General features: G+C 43.2%; 1 protein-coding gene across 2 annotated transcripts; it reads left to right on the plus strand.

Moving 5' to 3' along the window:
• Nucleotides 1-522: 522 nt before the first annotated feature.
• eif5 (eukaryotic translation initiation factor 5) lies at nucleotides 523-15596 on the plus strand. Of its 2 annotated transcripts, none has more exons than XM_080479562.1 (12): nucleotides 523-597; nucleotides 1144-1358; nucleotides 7488-7767; nucleotides 7853-7934; nucleotides 10355-10527; nucleotides 10619-10730; nucleotides 10808-10938; nucleotides 11617-11778; nucleotides 12716-12877; nucleotides 12955-13119; nucleotides 14821-14967; nucleotides 15185-15596. In XM_080479562.1, exons 3-12 carry the CDS (start codon nucleotides 7696-7698, stop codon nucleotides 15281-15283), a joined length of 1305 nt encoding a protein of 434 aa, XP_080335688.1. In that variant the 5' UTR covers nucleotides 523-597; nucleotides 1144-1358; nucleotides 7488-7695; the 3' UTR covers nucleotides 15284-15596. The 2 variants fall into 2 exon arrangements, with proteins under 2 accessions (XP_080335688.1, XP_080335689.1); XM_080479563.1 differs by having other exon boundaries at nucleotides 535-597; nucleotides 7627-7767.
• The last annotated feature ends 1394 nt before the right edge of the window (nucleotides 15597-16990 follow it).

Below are 16990 nucleotides of genomic sequence, written 5' to 3' on the forward strand. Positions count from 1 at the left end.
TATATTAAATTCAATTCAATTTATTTTATAGTGTACAGAACCAGGCTCAAAGGTGGAGACTTTCTGCAAAACCAGACACAGACGTGGAGACTTTCTACAGAATTAGACTCAGAAGTGGAGAGTAATTAAGTATTTGGTACCACAAGTAAGTAGCCATGTTGGTACTCAGCATTGGCAAGTAACTACAGGTTAGTACTTGTATTCATTCTCATCATGTTATCCGTGCATCCCCATTTCTATCTATTGTCTTACTTTTGCGCAGTTCTTTGAAGTTCTGAAATCAACTATACATTTTAAGTCATTGTAAAGATTTCACATTATAACATCATAATATTTTCTTCATCGCCGTTTTTAACACAATATCCTAAAGTGGACAAAATAAGACCATAAAGATGGTGGTTATTATCATTTTGAGTGGTTTGATGAAGATTTCGGCCTTTTCAAAGAAAACTGACAGAAATGGTTTCACAGTTCAGTCCTTGACATGCTTTTACTTTGAAATGAACGCTTAATTCCGGATGTGGCTTGCACTGTGCTACTCGTTAGCTTGCCGTTAAAAGCGCCGTCAGCAATAGAGCTCCGCAGAACATTCGAGAGGTAGGTCGGAAATAATTCTACCCAGTTTTTCGCGTTTTACCCCAATGTAGATGCATTGTCGATAGCCTCGAATCCGCAGAGAAAACTCAGCAGTTTGTCGGCCGCCACAGAGGCCACTTCGTGTTTTTATTTTCGACTGAACGCGGCTAATAACAGCGAAGTCAGCGGGCTCCGTGTTAGCATCGGGATCCGACTAATTCCTGGAGCCTGGACGTTGACGACGTGTTTTGGTGTTATCACGATGTATCGTGACATTTACGATTTGAGTACATTGTGGTAGCAACGTTTTTCATCTAGGTGATTTTATTTGTGACTAAATGGCGTTGAGACACGTGTGACGGTGACTTTAGCCACCTAGCGGGCAGCTCGTTATCCCCTCGCCGTATGAGTTCGTGACATAACGGAGCCTTCCGTTTATTCTCGATATTTCACCGTGGCGTCATCTATTCACTGCTCCTCTGTTGTTAAACCCTGAGGTCTGTGACACACGACGCTTCTGGATGTCGGATCGTGTCGTATAACAACTCGCTTGTTTTTCCCGGAAAGGTTCCCCCAAACCCCCCCCCGAGGACGTTCCGGATCGCCTCCCTCCGTCTCCGAGTCACCGAGCCTGGCACCTGCACCGTGTGGCCGCCTCAGGGTGTTGATCTCCCCCCTCCGGACCCTGCTGCAGTCCTCCCGCCGCCACCAGCCTCAGACCACCGTTCACTGCGGCCCCGGGACGATCTGCGTTGTGTTTATGTCTTTGTTTTGCGAAAACGGTGAGTTTGAGTTTTAACTCCCGAGTGTTTCTGTAGTGTGTGTGTGTGAGAGAGAGAGAGAGAGAAAGAATGGGAGGCTGTTGATGGAGGGGGGCAATAAGATGTGTTTTCTGGGACACTATCAAAATGGCGTCTCCCAGTCCTCCACTCGTGTGCAGTGACTGTGACGCACTCTGCACCAACCGCAGCATGCTAGGCTAGTTAGCTCCGGGCCCAGGCCAGGCCAGGCCAGGCCAGGCCCCGGGTCCGCACCGGGACCAGGCCCCGGGGCCCCAGGCTCATATCAGGACCAGATCAGACACCTCCAAACGGGCCCAGACCATCTCCTCTTTCCACCCAAGACCAGGGACCTCATTTTTAACGGTTGTTGAAGCACTAAAGGTCCTGGAAGATGCTACGCCACTTCCCACGCAAAGTTTGTCATCTAAAAAAAATGTCGTTTGCGGGAGAATGTGCTACCGGAAGGCCAACTTTGAACCTTTCCCGGCTCATTTTGGAGACCAGGAACCTGGTGGTGCTGATTGTGAGGTGGAGAGTTGAAGCCAGATTCATCTCATACATTTAATGTCTTCAAATATCAGACTTACTGATCCATGTGATCATAAACAGCCAAGCTGCAGAGTTCCAGATGTTTCTTTAGTGAGCCATTATTACTGAATCAGCAGCTCCATGTTCATGTCAAGCTTTTATTTTCCACTGATGCAGAGCTGATAGAACCTATTATCAGTGATGTGGAGCGGTGGATCAAACTGATTGTCAATTGTGACAAGGTGTGTAACGATCGGTGTAATTTCAGAGTAAGCATATATAAATAGTGCGGTGACAGTCGTGTGTGAAGCTGCACTGTGGGTGTGGAGCGCACCAGTGCTGGAGACAGACCATCTCCTGGTCACCCTCCACCTGTAGTGGCTGAGGATAAGACACAAAGTCCACTGAGCCTTTTCACTGTCCCTGTTCAAATATCTAATTTATACATTTAATAAACAGATCAAACTGAATTTTATCAGTCTGCTGTGTCTCCACCAAAATGTCTCCTTCCTCTCTGACACATGCTGGCTTCACAACCATGAGGCTGTTCTGGTGTCCAGCAGTGTGCTGGGGTGCTGCCCCGTGATGTCACTCTCCTCCATGATGTTACTCTCCTCTGGCCTCCACCTTCAGTTCACATTCTTCTTCTCCTTTGCAGTCACTGATACACAATATTTGCAGCAGTGACGACGAGCTGCCGATCGTTTGTTTTTTCTTTTATTAGTGATTCAGCTACTGTGACACCAGAGATCATCTCCTGACCTCCACCTCATGACTATTTCTCTCTGCGTAAAATCTCTTTTCTTCCAGGATTTAGCATCAAATGCTGGCGATCAGCTGATTGAGATTAAAAAAAATTGACGTGGCACTTTGCATTGACCATTTATGGTAGAAAGTGGGCGTGTTGAGGGCGGGGCCTGAACTGCCGACCTTCCAGGTGGACTGGGATCTAGAAAAGGAAAGTGTGTGCAGATGTTCATACGCAACGTTTTACTGGTCACATTCTTTTGGGCACACGTCTTTTTCAGCTTTTTGGCATGCGTACATTTTTAGTAGGAATCCTATGCAATGTTTTATAAATGAGGACCCTGGGGGCTAATCTGTCACCTGGGAAATGTACTGAAATAGAATCTGGCAGCACTTCATGTCCTTTTGGTTTAAGTTAATGAATTTGACTGCCTTCCGTTTTATTGGAATCAAAGCCTCCACATCCAGATTAAGTTGAAGGTTTAGAACTTCTAGATCGATTCATTGATTGGCTGTTTTATCAGCACAAGTCTTTCTTGAACTCAGATTTTTAGAGCTGCACTCTTCACAACTTGTCTTTCGTTGAGCTGCTGGGAGAAACGCTGGCTTGTAGTTACATGTAGACCAGAGCTGATCATTGCGAGTCCTCAGAGCGACGTGTGGCCGTTTGACCACTCGAGAGAAAAGATCTAGTTTTTATTTCTTTACTGAACTTCCAATCAAGATTTCCAGACAGACTCTTAAAGTAAGACAGAGCAACAATCCCATGAAAATCATGCTTAAAAATGTCTTGTCAATTGATGATTCGTATTGAACTTGTGTCTTGTGCTAATTTGTTAAGAGGCCGTTTGGGGGAATTAGTTGGCTTTTCCTGTCGCGTACCAAGAACCGTTGGTCAAGTCATTTGCAAATCATAATGCCCACCAACATTAGTGAAGGTATAAAATGATTGTCTGCTTCTTACTTGTATCAACTCATCAGATACAAGTCATCAGTGTGAAATATCTGCTTTCAGAGCACATTTATGACCAAATGTATGAAAACTACTCGGTGGTAAGCAAACATGGATATAAAACCCGCTCTCAGACAACGTGGCCACAAACATGTAGATCAGTAGGTTTTTATTTGAATTGTTGCTGTAAATGACAGTTTATGTTGCTGAAGGCAATGAAGATAAATACTTAAAATAAAAACTGGTTTACTCCCAAATGGTAATTTCATTAACAAATATCAGATTTTTCTGATATTTGAGTCTTTGCTTGTCATTGCTCAGTTTTCTTGGGTTAGTAATGTTTCTACAGCAATGATGCAACTGATTTCGGAAGTAACTAAGTAGATTACATTGTGGAAATGCTAGTGAGATACGATTAAAAGAACATACTTAAAAGTAGGGATGATCCGATCGGTAGATATCGGATCGGGGCCGATATTAGTGATTTGTGAGTGATCGGGAATCGGCAAATCCCGCCGATCTTAAAAAAAAAAAATTAAAATAAAATATGCGGTCCGCAACGTCCCCTAATAACCACAACAATCAGGGACTAGAAGCTCGGGTGGAGCTGCAGAAGCTAGAAGCAGGCGGAGCGGGGCCATAAACCACTATATATAACTCTAGTTTTATAGGTCTAAGTGCAGAAGTCTACTTCTAAATTTCTATGTGGTCTGTCCTCTTCTGAGTTTTTATTGTTTGGTGAGTCACAGCGCCCCTAAAGGCCTGGTATGTGTACTACATGCCCCGAGGCCTCGTGTTGAGCCGTGTTCATAGTGAGGTGTGGACGGTTTGTTGGGAGAAGGCCAGGGAGGACAAAACGTTTTTTTTCGTCGTGTGGATGTTCCTCAGTTTACAACAACTAAAGAGAAGAATTTTGATTCAATAAGTGAGTTTTACAATAATTTCGAGCTAAACAAAGTTTCTGCCAATAGTGCTTTTAGCTTCAGACTTAGTCGCTCCAAAAATACACTATTGAGTATATTTGCAATAGCAATGTGTAAAGCGGATCGGGAAAGTATCGGTATCGGCCGATACTCAATTCTGGAAAATTGGATCGGTATCGGGGGCAAAAAAGTGTGATCGGGACGTCCCTACTTGAAAGTTATAGAAATAACTGAAAGCTACCGAGTTAGAGGTACAATGAGGAGACAAAATGTATACACGTGCTTTATCTGCTCACCGACCATCACCACCTTGTGGTACAAACTAGTATTACAAAACATCTGGTTTTCAGCTTGGTAAAGTTGGATGAAGATGAAAAATTCATGAGTATGAAGGACGGTGGAGTTGTAGTTTTCTGTATATTAGCTTATTCCAGGTTACAAGTGTTTGAAAACAACTTGAGAACGGAACATGTTTTGTTCAAAGATCGGCCAACTTAAGTCTTGAGCTCTCAAATAATAACTGTCTCCCTGGATTTCTCATGTGGTCACTTATGGAGACAGGACTGAAACATAAGATACAGGATTATATATTCTCATCTTAAGTATAACTGAAAAGTGGAAACTTGTCGCAGTGATCCTCTTGTCTTGTTCCTGGTTGACTGCATGACCTTCACCCCACGCAAGTCGGCAGCTACAGTGAGAATGAATCATCTGGATTGAGAGAGCCGAGCTCAGCATTATGTGAACTGACAATTCAGGTATTTTAACTTCAATGAACATTAAAGAGGGATGTAATTATTCCTTGGCTCAGTGGAACAACTCATCTGACTGAATGGAAGCTTGAAGCTGAATTTGATGCTCCGGTTGTGAAAGTTGTTCTGGATGACGTTACGTTGTACCAGTGTACCTAATGAAGGGGACAGTGAGTCCTTTCTCACACTACTACAGATAGCCTGGCTACCTTTCTCTTTGTGTGTGTGTGTGTGTGTGTGTGTTGTCCATACAGACAGTCTTGTCTTTTATTGTGGCCTTATTCGTCCTCTGAAGGTGGCACAGAGGGGGAACAAACTGTTCCAGTGTGTCTACACACACATGGATCTGATGCAGATGTAAAGTCCAGAAAACAAAATCTGAGATCAATTCCTTTTCCACAAAAGCTCATTGAATCAAAGCACAATATTCTTTCTTTACATGTGACCTAAATCAGATGGTTAATAAAGAGAACAGCATGGAGAAGGTTTGTTCTTCAAATGTTTTCAGACACAAAGTGAAACGTTAGAGGACCTTTGTTTAAACGTATTAGCCGCATTTAATGCATATTAAGCACTTTTCAGTAGAGATACCTGTAGTTTTCCTTGGTACTCGCAAGCAGGCCCGCTAACTGTTTTGCTGTGGACAAGGATGAGTCATCTATGATCCACCCCCTCTTCTTTGCTCTTCATCTCTGTTCCTGCTCCTGTTCGGGCCAAATATACTTATTCATTTGTTTCCTGCTAGTGTCAAAATACATATTTACCGTTGTATTTCAGGCTGCTGCTGCTGGGATGTTTAGATTAACTTCAAACGTCACAAGCTGAACTTTTTCATCCCGTCTGTAGAATTTAGTACACTAGTTGAGTTTTCCTTTACTTCACAGGAGAAAAGCATTATGGTATACAAAATAAGGACTTTTCTGAGCTGTTTATTATTCAGTCTCTATTTGTTTCCCTCTACTGTGTGAAGTGGAAACCGTTGGTGTGAATTCCTACGCTCTGCATCTGCTGGGAAGTTTTTTTGCCCATGTGATGTCCACTCTCTGTGTAGGTCACTAAATTTGGCCAAGATGCAGGATCACTCAAATCAACTGTCTGATCCAGCCTGCTGAAACCCTCAGACGGCAATTTGTTTGTAATGACAATAAATAAGAATGTTCGGTCATTATGAATCGATTGAACTCTACTGGATTTCCAATGCAGAAGTACAAGAAAAACAATCACCACCTTTCTTTTATATCAAGACTTCCCCACTGTGATGTGCTTGGTTCTTCTCTCATTTGGGGGGTGGGTGGCATGTCTCACACAATCCGTCCAGAGAGGCTGATGGTGTGAGAACCGTAAGCACAGCTGAGGCCTCCTGTTTGTGACCTGGGGCTTCTGACTAAAGCCAGAGGCCCCGCGTGGCACAAAGGGAATTCACAAAGCCGCTTCAGAGCCTTTTATTACCCACAAACCATGGAAAGCAGCAAATTTACAGTCATGCTGACTTTCGGGTCATACGAAGGGATTGGATTATGTTCAGAGCATTATTTGACTGGAGGGGAAAAGGTAATGTCTATTAAAGATCGAAGTAATTCTGCAGCCACTTCAGGGTTGAGTCTGCTCAGTCCAAACAGCACCTCAGAAAAGTTTGCACACCACGGGAATCCCTTTTTATTGTGTAACTGTAGATCAAGGCCATTAATCTAAACCCCTCACACAATTATACAAACTGAACTGACGATTAGAATGTTTTCATTGTCAGTGATAAAGGAACTGAAAAATCCATCGGGACCATTGAATTTCATCTCTGGATTGTTTTTGTTTTACGTCCATCTTCTTATCCAACAGCTGATCAAGAGTACAGCTGGACAGTCATCCACAGTACAAACACACATTCAGTACTAGCAGGCAGGCTACATTTAAACCTGCTTCTTGTGTCTGGTGTGATGATTCTGGAGAAAACGCATTTATAACCAGCAAGAACGATTCAAACCTTCCATGTACCAACAATGACCTCCTTACATGACTCCTTTTGAACCAGCAGTCGATGACTTGGCTTTGTTTCAATCTTTAAATGACATCAGACTGACTCGTAACCCCCCCCCCCTCCCGAGGGTCGTGTTTAAAGCATAAATGTGCTAAGATACAGAAGAGCACACACTGAATGTCCAGCATTTGTTAGGATGTCTGAATCCACGACATGATGAAATATTGATGGTGCTTTGTCCCTCTCCTCTTTCAGAGCTGTTGCGCAGCCGTTGGAACCTGTGTGGTGGAAATCTAGCCTTCAAGCAAGGAGCTTGCGGCCACAGCGGCACAACGTTTTTCATGTCAGAGACCGAGCACGCTTGCAGTCGTTTATGTCATCCCCTCTTTTCCAGACAGAAGATCCCGAAAAATCCCCAACCAAGATCCTTTTATCTTACTGATAGTGCTAACATCCAGCCAAAATGTCTCTCAACGTCAACCGCAGCGTGTCGGACCAGTTCTACCGCTACAAGATGCCAGGTCTGATCGCCAAGGTAAGGGCTCCTCGTCTCCATTTCTGTTGGAATCGCAATGATGAGCGCCGCAATGAATCAAGCCCCAATCTGTGTGTCTGTCCAGGTCGAAGGCAAAGGGAATGGAATCAAGACGGTCATTGTCAACATGAATGATGTTGCAAAGGCTCTGAACAGGCCTCCAACATGTGAGTGGCTCCAGCTGCACTTGCTCCACATGCCTTTGGTAGAATATAGCAGTTTTCCATTTATCTACATTGATTCTGGCACTAAACTTTACTTACTGGAATAAAAGTGCTTGGTCAGCACTTCACTTTACGCTTGACAGTTGCTTTAGCATTTGGTTTTTAGGATGTCGTCTTCATATGTCTCCGAACTATATCTTTTAGACATCTAGAAAGCTTAACCAGAAATAAGTGGCGGTGTCTCTTCATGTACGTGACGGCAGCATTCAGATTCTTATTCAACTTTATGATCAGAGAAACATTTGTAATGTGAGCGTCTCCGTGCCATCAAACGCTCTGAGCATGAGGATCAGAGACACTTGGTGTTAAAATTTATCCTAGAAAAGGAAACCCAAACTTGTCATTGTGACAATTTTGCAACTAGAAATCTCATTAATTCTATTTATTTTTACCTGACACTGTGATGCACATCTATCATGGCTAGGGCTGAGCGATTTTGCTGAAAAAGAAAAAAGTCTACGATTATTTTAAGAGAAATTTGAGTTTCGGTTAGATTTTTGATTTTCTTTTTTCTCCTCAATGCACTTAAAAATGACTGCAGACATATACAGTAAAACCTCTGATGTAGGAATGCCCTAAAATCCAAGAGCAAGAGTCTATTGAAGACAGGTGTCCTCTCTTCGGAGGGACGGGTGAGGAGGACAAATTGTAGGACCAGTTGATATCGAAGGAACCAAACACCAAATATGTTCTGGTTATTTAAAAGCACATAACTGAACCAATACAAGATGTATACAAAATAATTAAGATTTAATGTACTTCAGGGACCACATACAGTCCAGTTTCATCTTGAGTGAACCAGACTGGTAAAATATTGCTATAATAACCTTTTAAATTTACAGCAGAAAGTTTTTCTTTGTTGTGGTCACAGTGTATGTAATGAAATTAGCTATATTTCTGTAACCTCAAACAGTTAGAAATTACAATCTCAACATAAAGTCAATTTTAATGAAACATTCTGGTACAAAATACAATGAAATGTCAAATTAAACTTGTATTAATCCTCTATAACCTCCTTGCTTGGTGGGACCAGATTAGAGCCTCTTGGTGGGTTTTGGCCCTCGGGCCTCATGTTCTCTGCTGGAAAGGGAAAGTTAAACTTCGGTGTGCTCGGAGTAAGTGATCCACCCTGCTCCTGCTCCAGAGCTACTGGACGCTTATGTGAAGAGATCCTCCCTCTCCCGTCTGAACAATCATGATTTAAGAGCAAATAAAGAGCCAGAGGCTCAAAACTCCTGAAGTGAAACATAAACTACTTGAGGAAAGGTGGAGAACGCCGGGCAGCAGAAGTGGAGATAGTTTTGGGATCGTTATGGAAGTGAACCAGGAGTGTAGTATGGATGCAATCATGTAGCGTGCGGTCTGTAGACGCGCTATGGGGAAATCATGGAGAGGCTAATTGAGAGGAGCTTCACAGAGCAGCACCGTGCTGCGGGGAAGTGGCCTCTATCACATCTCAAAATTAATCTGAATCTTCCAATAATCAGGTCCAGCCAAAGTATTCTGGTCGTTTCAGTGTGTCTCAGCTTGAAATTTAGCAGGAGAACCTGTCTGTTGTCCTCATTAAGGTGTGTTAACAGGTAAATATGTCAGTGCACAGTGACGTGTCCAGTACAGGGCGTTGCTCTTACGGGTCTACTCCCCACAGGTTCTACTGTACTGTCAAAAATGCAACTTTATTGATGTGACTGACCTCGGCATTAAAATGCATATAAACAATCCTGAAATAAGCAAATGAGGCTCAGTCATTCAACAAATTCAAGCTTTAACCAGGTTTAAGCAAAAGTGCAACAGCAACTATGGAAACCCACACGAAATGACCGAACAAAACACCAAATAACTGGGGAGAGAGAAACTTGAATTCGCAAAATAAAAATCTTTAGCTACAAATTTGGTTAATCGATTATATTTGTATTTGCCCAGCCCTAGTCATGACTGGAGTCTAATGATTTAGATAAAAATACACGCCTGTTTAAAAAAATAAAAATAAATAAAGCCCACAGTACTCATTTCATTTCCAAGTTTAATTATATTTTACACGTATCAGCTGTACACATCGTTATATCCTTTTCAGCTAACGGACAGGGTAAAGGTTTAAAACATTTCTGTGTTCTGTTGGACTGATTAACAGATATGATCAGTTATAATTGATAATTAGACCATAAAGAACAAATTTACCCTCTGAAAAAAGTGACTAAGTATCAACAGATTCTGACAATGAGGAGAAAATCAAGCCTCAGCTGATCAGAAATATTCCTGGATGGTCCGTAAATTGAACTGAGTATTTTACCAACATGGGCCCATTTTTCTGTGTTTGCAGTCTCTTGAGTGGACTTTAATGTGTTTCGTCTCTCCGTCTGCAGACCCAACCAAGTTTTTTGGTTGTGAACTCGGCGCGCAGACCCAGTTTGATGCCAAAAACGATCGTTACATCGTCAACGGATCCCACGAGGCGAAGAAGTTGCAGGACATGCTTGATGGGTTCATCAGAAAATTTGTGCTGTGTGCCGAGTGTGACAACCCTGAAACTGAGCTGGTGAATATTTCCTATCAGACCAGCGAGGCTGGACCAACTTCTGAGGGGGGTTTCAAGATGTAGTGATACCTTGTGGTTTGCTCTCCTTCAGCATGTCAATCCCAAGAAACAAACCATCGGCACTTCCTGTAAGGCCTGCGGGAACCGTGGCATGCTCGACACCAGACACAAGCTCTGCACCTTCATCCTCAAAAACCCACCAGGTGAGATCCCACGCACTCCAACACTCCACCCCAACATCATACCACAAGTAATCCCTCGTCTCCTCCCTCCACCACAGAGAGCAACGAGGGTGGATCCGCATCTGCCAAGAAAGAGAAAGAGAAGAAGAACCGCAAGAAGGACAAGGAGAACGGCTCGGGCAGCGGCGAGGCTGGAAACCAAGACAACTTCGATGCTCCTCAGGCCGTGGTGCGTTCACTGTCCCCGTCTGACGTGGGGTTTAATTTAACTTCTTGAACATGAAAAGGGAAGATTTCCTCCTGATTCCTGTTTTCTTTTTAAACCTTTTGTTGAGATGCTGTGATCTTTGAACCAGGCCAGGTTGTAACGTCTCTGTTTCAAAGAGTGAAGATGGTCATGAAGCTCCCCAGAGAACTGAAAGCTTCTTGCTGTGTAATCCAGTCATGTTGCAAGCACAGTAACTTTACACAGTCGGGGGTTAAAGCTCCACTGAACTCGGCCAATATTTGTTCAAGTCACGAGTAAACAGAGTCAGAGTTCACTGTCTGTACAGCAGCACGCCGCTTTTTATTCCATCAGCTTTGTTGCTCTTAGGTTGGTCCCTCCACACTGCACATTGTAAGAATCCTTTCCACAGGGAGCTGCTGAACCCGATCTGGTTCAGTCTCAGCAGTTTGATCCTTATGTTTCTGAGTGAGGCTGAACCTTCTCATGATGTGTGAATGTGACCATGTCATTTCCACTCGTGCTCCTGCAGATTAAACCAGCAGGCATCTTGACTTGCACGCCTCCTCTTCAAACCAAAGTTCAGCTTAATTGAGCGAAACTGAGCTTTCACAACTTCTGAAGTCTAGATGTCATGGAAATTCACCATGTGGTTGTTGCTCTGCCTCGCCTGCTGCTCAGGACGGCGACGACGACGACGAGGACTGGGCGGAAGAGACCACGGAGGAGGCGCAGCGGCGACGAATGGAGGAGATCAGTGACCACGCCAAGAACCTGACGCTCAGCGAGGACCTGGAGAAACCACTGGAGGAGCGGGTCAACCTGTTCTACAACTTCGTCAAGGTTCAATCGGTTAATCCGTCTGAAGTCAAACTCCTCGAAGAGTAGAATTACATGTTGGTGATTACTGTCGTGGAGTTAGTTTGAGGCCCCGTTTACACGACAACAAATTTGAGTGCATCCGCAAAACTTTCTTCAGTTTTGAGGGGCCCGTTTACACGACACCGGTGTTCTGATCTACTGTATTCATGACGTTTTTAATCCGGCTCCTGAGGTGGGAAGATTCTTTCACGGTCACTAATCCCTCCTGCAGAGACTGATGGAGGCGGAGCCTGTTACTGCTCATCTCTCCCTCCTGCTCATCCAGTTGTAAACAAACATGGCCGACCCCTAGTGGTTTGACTCGCAGTCCATATTCTAGTTTTATGGTCCAGATCAGTAGTTTAATAGTTGAGATTCTCCCTGATGGCATCTGATGCGTCATCAGTCCATATGGATGTCAGGTTCTCTCCATTTTCTTCATGTTTATAACTTATTGTTCTCTGCATGCGTCCGTGGAGATTTGTTACAAACTCAAGCAACAGCGCCCTCCAGTGGCCCGGCAGACTAACTACATCGCTGTCTCTGTCCGCTGCTCCAGTGGAAACGCTCTTTTTCTTTAACAGATTAGGTGTTGTCATGTGAAACGTTGTGGTGTGAACAGGGCCTTAATGAATCATTAGCTCGATGAACAGCAGCTCTACTTTTGCCAAAGTAACCAGCACATTGACACTTGTTACCATTTCATTTAACTCCTGTTGACCAAAGAAAGATTCAGCATTAGCCTGCGTACACAGAACGTCAATAGACGAAGGCTGAATAAAAAACACTTTGGTTATTTTTTTATCATAATCTAAAGATTAAAACTTGTTTGATCTTAAAAACCAAACACGGATATAAAATGTACCAGTAAAGTTCAGAGGAAAGTTGGCTTGCTTCTGATAGTTTCCTTTTTCTGCAGCATAAGAAGGAGAGCGGAACCATCGACGCGGCTGATAAGGAGATCCTGGCGGAGGCAGAGCGTCTAGATGTGAAGGCCATGGGTCCGCTCATCCTCAGCGAGCTGCTCTTCAATGAGAACATCCGCGACCAGATCAAGAAGTACAAACGCCACTTCCTGCGCGTAAGCTGCTGCCGCCGACCTCCAGTCTACATAAATCACAGCCGAGCTCGGCTCACGGTTCTGGTTCCTCTCCTCAGTTCTGCCACAACAACAAGAAGGCCCAGAAGTACCTGCTGGGGGGCTTCGAGTGTGTGGTGAAACTGCATCAGGTCCAGCTGCTGCCGCGAGTTCCCATCATCCTCAAAGACCTGTACGACGCCGACCTGCTGGAAGAGGACGTCATATTCGCCTGGGCTGAGAAGGTCAGTGGCCTCATAAACACTGCTGAGCAACAAAACGGGTCCTGGAAGATGCTACGCCACTTCCCACGCAAAGTTTGTCATCTAAAAAAAATGTCGTTTGCGGGAGAATGTGCTACCGGAAGGCCAACTTTGAACCTTTCCCGGCTCATTTTGGAGACCAGGAACCTGGTGGTGCTGATTGTGAGGTGGAGAGTTGAAGCCAGATTCATCTCATACATTTAATGTCTTCAAATATCAGACTTACTGATCCATGTGATCATAAACAGCCAAGCTGCAGAGTTCCAGATGTTTCTTTAGTGAGCCATTATTACTGAATCAGCAGCTCCATGTTCATGTCAAGCTTTTATTTTCCACTGATGCAGAGCTGTGTGGAGCGGTGGATCAAACTGATTGTCAATTGTGACAAGGTGTGTAACGATCGGTGTAATTTCAGAGTAAGCATATATAAATAGTGCGGTGACAGTCGTGTGTGAAGCTGCACTGTGGGTGTGGAGCGCACCAGTGCTGGAGACAGACCATCTCCTGGTCACCCTCCACCTGTAGTGGCTGAGGATAAGACACAAAGTCCACTGAGCCTTTTCACTGTCCCTGTTCAAATATCTAATTTATACATTTAATAAACAGATCAAACTGAATTTTATCAGTCTGCTGTGTCTCCACCAAAATGTCTCCTTCCTCTCTGACACATGCTGGCTTCACAACCATGAGGCTGTTCTGGTGTCCAGCAGTGTGCTGGGGTGCTGCCCCGTGATGTCACTCTCCTCCATGATGTTACTCTCCTCTGGCCTCCACCTTCAGTTCACATTCTTCTTCTCCTTTGCAGTCACTGATACACAATATTTGCAGCAGTGACGACGAGCTGCCGATCGTTTGTTTTTTCTTTTATTAGTGATTCAGCTACTGTGACACCAGAGATCATCTCCTGACCTCCACCTCATGACTATTTCTCTCTGCGTAAAATCTCTTTTCTTCCAGGATTTAGCATCAAATGCTGGCGATCAGCTGATTGAGATTAAAAAAAATTGACGTGGCACTTTGCATTGACCATTTATGGTAGAAAGTGGGCGTGTTGAGGGCGGGGCCTGAACTGCCGACCTTCCAGGTGGACTGGGATCTAGAAAAGGAAAGTGTGTGCAGATGTTCATACGCAACGTTTTACTGATGCAAATGTTTTTTGGCGCATGAACATTTTTAGTAGGAATCCTAGGAATGTTTTATAATGAGGCCCCTGAGCGTTTGTCCTCCTCCTGGTCCAGTTCAGAGTTTGATCCACTGTTCTGGATGAGGAACCTCTGGTTCCCGAGAGCCTCAGATCTCCTCTAAACCTGTGTCTGCAAGTTTGTGCTTCGGCTGCCAAAATGGAGCTTCTAGATTAGTTTTTCAGACCTGGGAAGTTCCAGGTTGCTTCAAAGTACGTTCAATAGGTTTGGAAATTGATCGTTGTGGTCTTTAGTGTGTAATTAGTGTTTTCACATTCCTACGTCTTCACTCTGGACTTGACGCTGAACGCTGTGGACCTTCACTCGTCTCTGATCTGCCAGAACGTTCTCATGAAGCCAAACCGCCAAAGGCTAAAACCTGGAACTTTAAAAACCACTGAAGGCTCTCGGGTCGACTGTCGTTTCCGGAAGTGTGAATGTGAAGATGATGAAACTTCAGAGAAACGAATCCTTTTACCAGCTTTTTGTTTTGTCTCGACAGGTTTCCAAGAAGTACGTCTCGAAGGAACTTGCCAAAGAGATCCACGCCAAGGCGGCTCCCTTTGTCAAATGGCTGAAGGAGGCGGAGGAGGAGAGCGAGGGCAGCGAGGAGGAGGAGGTGGAGGAGGAAGATGATGAGAACGTGGAGGTATGGTGACTCCTCGTAGAGCTTCCTCTCTCCACTTAAACCCTGCACATCGCTACCGCAGGGAAATGAATCTTTAGAGAAGAACAAACTTGTTGCTTTGTATTTACAACAATCAAACCAAGTGAAAATATTGTCAACAAACCAGTTTGATTTAACACCATTGATTTTAGAGCCGTGTTTTTAACTTGAGTATTTAAAAGTAACTTTACTTTTCCAGGTGGTGTACTCGTCCTCGGCCCGCGAGCTCACAGTGGAGACTGTGAAACCTGAAACGCCTCAGAAAGACGAGGACGACATCGACATTGACGCCATCTGAGCCCCCACCATGATGATGCTTGTTCTCGTGTTGTGGCTTTGACTCATGATGCCCCCTAGTGCTACCTGAATGTGCCCCTCCCACTCCCTCTCAGACCCCTCCCACTCCCTCTCAGACCCCTCCCCCCTCTGCTTCGTGGCATGACTTAACATAGCGCTTTACTGGCTGCTCATTAACTGATTTGAGACGTGTTAGGATGAAGGGGCTTTTAATCCTGGGTGTTTGGGATCATTTGGACTGCACATTATTTTCTTTCGTTTTGGGTCCCTGTATTTTTCCAGTCAATAAAGAATGTTTTGCTATCCACAACATGAACGACTGAATATTTTCTCATTGCTTTATAAGAAAGATTTTTTTGAGATAATCTGCAAATGTCGCATATGTTTTCATCTTGGTGTATTGCAATGCATGTACAAATGTATTACTAAATATATATATATATATATAGACTTTGAAACGGGCACTATTAAATCAAAACTTTTAAAGCAACGCGTTGTCACTATTGTGGCTTTTCACAAATTTGACCAATTATTTTAATTATAAACTCAAATGTACAGGTTGTGGGTTTCAGTGTTTACAGTGATAAGACTTGGTTGCAAACAATCATTTGACATTAATTATTCAGTTTCTTGACGGTTAAGATAAAATATTAATGTACGTCTGAATAATGGAGCAATTTAACTTTAGTTCAAGGGGAAAAAAGCAATTCCACTGTAATCTCCTGAAATTAATGAGAATGTGGAAAAAGTTCGCTCAGCTTTGCACAAGAATCAAATTAAACTGCTCAATTTGAAGTATTGCATTTAATGACTTGATTATAAATGTATTTGACATCAAACTGCAGTTTCAATAAACTTAAAACATGAACTCCACAGCATCAAATTCAACATTCAAGAAAAGCTGAGATTAAAATGGTTGAAACATTTACGAATATATATATATATAGTTATTCAGAAGCCCATGAGCTCACTATTAAACAGTTATCTTAGGAATTCCAAACATTCAGGAATTTGCAACAGACCGACAACTTTGAGCTTCAGTGGGTTAAAATTCCCAAATACAGAAAAATTCTACTAAATGTTCAATGTGTAAACTGAAGATTGAATTTCAGATTTCATTGTCTAACAAAGTTTTTTAGGGTCAAAATAAGCTGAACTTTAGTTTTTTTTGCAGTTTTCATGTTTTCCTGCACAGACCTAATGAATGATGCCTGTCCTCTTGTCCTCTTGTCCTCTTGTCCTCTTGTCCTCTCAGTACTTTTAGGTTTCCTCACTTCCTCCAGTATGCTTCCTTCAAGGTCTGTCGGAAACACGAGCTTCATCTGTACACCATCAGTTGTTCCTCAAAATCACATCTTCAAAAATAAACTTTTATTTTAGCTTATTTATAAAATGTAAAAATGAATTCAGTATGATTGAATACATTCGGGTACACAGCAAGACATCCTCACACTCGGGTTGTATTACCGAGTTAAATAAGCAAACGTTACGCACATTAAGATGAAGGTTAGAAAACTAAAATACATGCTTTTGAGCTTTCTCTGTTTCTTTCTCAAGCTTTGGAAAAGCATCAAATAAGAGAAATTGAAATCAGTTTCAAATCACAATAAATCCACTCTCGGGTCAATTCCAGTAAGACAAATTGGATTTTCCTGTTTTGCAAATTTTGTTTATTTTTGTTTATTTCAAATATCAATATCAATATTAA

Source organism: Lipophrys pholis (assembly GCF_963383615.2).
Source record: "Lipophrys pholis genome assembly, chromosome: 14".
In the NCBI taxonomy this organism is placed as follows: Eukaryota; Metazoa; Chordata; class Actinopteri; order Blenniiformes; family Blenniidae; genus Lipophrys; species Lipophrys pholis.